Source organism: Fundulus heteroclitus, unplaced genomic scaffold (assembly GCF_011125445.2).
Source record: "Fundulus heteroclitus isolate FHET01 unplaced genomic scaffold, MU-UCD_Fhet_4.1 scaffold_473, whole genome shotgun sequence".
In the NCBI taxonomy this organism is placed as follows: Eukaryota; Metazoa; Chordata; class Actinopteri; order Cyprinodontiformes; family Fundulidae; genus Fundulus; species Fundulus heteroclitus.
Window position 1 is genome coordinate 56167 of NW_023396894.1, and position 3760 is coordinate 59926.

Here is a 3760-nt window from a genome sequence, read left to right on the forward strand (position 1 = left end):
CCTTAATTGTTAAATGATTGAACAAACGAATAAGCTGTGTGTTTTATAGCCGGTTGACAGTTGACTCTTTGCTGCAGCAGAGAAGACAAAAAAATTTAATGAACGATTGTTAGTCTATACGGCAACAAATCTAACGCGGGTCATGTAGTACCGAGAAATGCAATGCAACAATTCGACGTCATCTGAAGAGTTGTTACTGAATATTTATTTCTTTTGTTTGAATCCAGTTGAAATATTTTAGTTAAAAAAAAAATACTTGGAGATTAATGGAAAATTTGGTTGTCAGGATTTAATGAAACCCTATGTATGACGTTTTTTAGTTGATCTGAGTGAATTACATATCCTTTTTAAGATTAAAAGCTCTTAACTGTCACAGAGACTCCGGTTTCCCCACTGAATGTATTTCTGTAGTTTGTACCAGACGCTTCAATTTTAAAGACTCAAACTGGTTGTCACTAGGCCTTCCTCCTTTGATTGACCCTTTTTTGACCGTCTGCATTGATCTAGTGGAGCAGGTGACGGTGGCGCAGGAGTTAGGAAGTTTTCCTGTAACCAATGGCGCCTCCAGAAATGTTTCACAGGGGGGGCCAGATGGGGCCCCTCAAACTCTTGGGGTGGCACTGAAACTAAAAGCCATAATTTCAGGATTTCATTCTACTGTTGTAGTAAAGCTGCCCGTAGAAAACTATCAGAAAGACTTAAGTAAACGTCAACTAATATCTTTTGGTTTTTAATGTTTTTTGGGGGGATTTTAATGTCCCCAATGATCTAATGTGCATAGATTAATAACAGTACAGTTAACATTTTGAGTTGAACAACAATTCCTTTTTATTGTGTAATTATATTTAGAATAAGGTGCACATTTATGAATTTATTGGAGAACAAAACAGTTACTAGGGAAAAGTAGATACTGGCAGATACAAATAAAAGCGCAATAGAAGAGTGGTTGCCTACAATTTACACTGGCCAGTAGGGTGGCCAGGACATGGCATGGGGGCCATGGCCACCCCTGGCCACCCCCTAGTGGTGCCCCTGCCTGTAACCAGCGGATAGCTGGGTCCTCCGCCCCGACCGTCTTGTTTGTTTTGTCCTTGAGCAAGACACTTCACCCTGCTGGCCGTGGTCAGAGGGCCCAGTGGCGCCGTTGTATGGCAGCCTCGCTTCTGTCAGTCTGCCCCAGGGCAGCTGTGGCTACAATGTAGCTTATCAACATCAGGGTGTGAATGTGTGAGTGAGCGGGTGAATACTGACTGTAGGGTGTGGAGCACCTTTGGGGTCGTTGGATTTGATAAAGCGCTATACAAGTACAAGCCAGTTACCATCTACTGTGTCCAGAGCCGATGTTATTCACCATAGCTCATTTCTCCCTCCTCCTGTTTTCACACACATTGCTCGGGCCAGTCAGTGCAGACGCTTATTCTGAACCATGTAGTTTCACAATAAGCCCTAATAAAAAAGATGACCGTCGTGTGCCTGTATCACTTCCAATCCCCACTGCAGCAGCATGCATAAAGCAAATCTGTTCACTGCGCCCGGCATGTGTCCTTCTGCGTAAAAGCCATTTTTCTGTTAGACGTTTATTCTTCCCCTGCTGTATTTCAATCATGTCGATGGTGAATCTGTGCGTAGAACATGATTCCTCCGAAAATTACCTTCCATTAGAGCCCTCACTGATGTCCAGAGGTGGGGAATCAGCCTGATTTTCCTCACTTAACCAGGTGATTTTAGTCTCTGTCTATGCTGTTGAGCTGGAAATGCAAATGGTTGGAACTAATCTCTGGCCTGGCTTTTTAGTTCCTGGACCTGGATTCCCCACCTCTGTGATGTCTCTGTGTGGACATAAACAGGAGTTACAGCTGTTTGAAGGTGGCATCTATGTGTTTGCCACAGTTTGGATTCATTTGGATAACTCTTGGAGAACGCCTACAACAGCAAAACAAGTTTAGAATGTTAATGTTTTTATTCTATTGAGTATTGACTTAAACTCTGAACCTGTAATAGAAAATACTTGTCTCCTTTGGATCCTTTTTTTTCAGCCAGCACCTCCTTGCATCAGTCTGCAGCTGCATGACAAAGAAAAAAAAATAAAAAACACAAACAATGCATAATTTATGTGTGTTCCAACTTCAATAACTAAAAACCGGATACCAGTACAACAAATTGGACTGCTCTGGTAAAAAAAATAAAAAAATTCAAAGTGTTACCTTTACAAAGACACAATGCTTTTTCATTTACTCCAAAGGGTTCAAGGACAGCATCTAATTAAATGCAGGTATTCTTTTTTTAAATCTATTTTCAGCATCATGGGTGACAAGAGGTTTTAAAGGAAACGTTTCCATTGTAATACATGCAATTCTAACAGAAGAAAGGTGAAATCTGGGAAATGTAACAAATGAAAGTAGTTTTATGTTTCCGCTGGTTTATACGGCTCATTGAAAGCAGACGGGGCTATTTTCCGCACTAGGTTTGCGATTCATTCAAACTTTCTCTTTGGATGTTAGGGTCTCGCTTCTCCTTAAGTTGAGTTTATTTAATTGGTTATTTATTTGTGTAAAGAAGTCACTTTATTTGGAAAAGCATGAGATGTTATTCACTTTAAGTTCAAATTTATTTTAAAACATAAGTGCTAATGACACTTTACTGTGAAAAAGCAAAGCATCTCATGGGTGCGAACAGTTGTTATAGTTAGTTACTCTTTATTTACCGTTTTTACTCTATTGGGGCGATCAGCATGTCTAAGAAGTTTGGATTAATGATCAATTATTTGTGGTTTCCCCGGTCTATAAGCCAAGACCGGGCCAATATCAAAGTTTAAAGCATCGGGGCTAGACAGGACCCAGGTTTATTTTTGCAATCAGCCACAGTAAAAAAAGATGGTAAAGGAGAGGAAACAATCTCTGGAGCTCACTGTAAGACCTGTAGTGTATTTTCCTCTGTGATGTCATTATACTGCAATAAAACCTCCATTTATTTTAAGGGTGGTTGTTTACCCAGAGTGCCAAATGTAGGGGCTGCTGTATTCTCTGCCCATTATATTAAAACAAAATTGCATCATGCACAGAGCCTGTCATAACATATTTTTTGGACTACATCCCATCTACATCTTATGTAAATCTTCTCACTTTTTCAGAGAACTGGGGTGATTTTTTTTTTTTTTCTCTTCAGCTTGCTCTGCCCCGTCCAGCTGCAGGACTCAGATGCACGAGCTGCCTTCAAAAGCCACATCAGTCACATTAACATCAAGGGGCCCTCCTGCTGTGCCTGAAACAGGATGTTAGTTAAATACTGCAGACTTGACTGAACGTTTGGCTGTGGTTGTTGCAAACAGCGTTTACTAGCTCCAGGAGGAAAATATGTGAAGTTTATTACCCCTCAGTTCCACATCCCAGCATGGCTGGTAAATGTGCGAACCGGGTACCAGCCCTCGTGTTGTAGGTGGTCGACGCTGTCAAACAAGCTGGCTTTTGCAAGAGAACGCGTGTTTGGTAGGGGGAAATAAAAGAGTATATGTTGGCTTCTTGGGGTGAATACAGTGGCTCATGTACGCAAGGTATAATGTAGGTTTTTGCAGTAATTTATGGCTTGCAAATGTTTTTTATTTAGGGTGGAGTGGTGTTATCAGTGACGCCGCAAACCTTCCTTTGCATGTTCCTCAAGGCTCCAAATCTGCCTGCAAGCCTATTTAAAAGATTAGGGAGCTATCAAACATAGATATAGGTGATGAATGAGCATATTACTTGTTTGTCTCATCTACAGTAGG

The 3760-nt window shown here is 41.0% G+C and overlaps 1 protein-coding gene across 1 annotated transcript in view; it reads left to right on the forward strand.

Annotated features, from left to right (window-relative positions):
* Positions 1 to 999: 999 nt before the first annotated feature.
* Positions 1000 to 3760, forward strand: part of LOC118560738 (mesoderm induction early response protein 2-like) — a 19252-nt gene continuing 16491 nt past the window's right edge. The window contains exon 1 of the mRNA XM_036132134.1: positions 1000 to 1038. Within this exon, the coding sequence (XP_035988027.1) occupies positions 1000 to 1038 (39 nt within the window). The remainder of the gene's footprint in view (positions 1039 to 3760) is intronic.